Raw genomic sequence first — 240 nt, 5'->3', positions numbered from 1 at the left:
GCTGCTGCTGCCGCTGCTGCTGCTGCTGCTGCTGCTGCCGCTCTCGCTGACCCCAGCGCTGCTTTCTCGCCCCGCCAGTGCACTGCCCTGCAGAGCTAACTGTTGGTGCTGCTGCGGCTGCTGCTGCTCCCTCTGCTGCTGCTGCTGTTGCTGTTGCTGCTGCTGTTGCTGCTGCTGCTGCTGCTGCGCGTAGTAGGTGCGCGCCCCCCAGTCATAGACTTGGGAGCCAACTGATGACCA

The 240-nt window shown here is 65.0% G+C and overlaps 1 protein-coding gene across 1 annotated transcript in view; it reads right to left on the bottom strand.

Annotated features, from left to right (window-relative positions):
- Positions 1–240, bottom strand: part of ETH_00038370 (uncharacterized protein) — a gene marked incomplete at both ends in the record, with an annotated part of 2,948 nt that overhangs the window by 1,816 nt on the left and 892 nt on the right. The window contains one exon of the mRNA XM_013374447.1: positions 52–240. Within this exon, the coding sequence (XP_013229901.1) occupies positions 52–240 (189 nt within the window). The remainder of the gene's footprint in view (positions 1–51) is intronic.

The sequence above is a fragment of the Eimeria tenella genome, genomic scaffold (assembly GCF_000499545.2).
Source record: "Eimeria tenella Houghton genomic scaffold, Eth_scaff2046, whole genome shotgun sequence".
Taxonomy (NCBI): Eukaryota; Apicomplexa; class Conoidasida; order Eucoccidiorida; family Eimeriidae; genus Eimeria; species Eimeria tenella.
Note: the sequence above shows the minus strand (reverse complement) of the source record. Positions and strands in the feature narration are given on the sequence as shown.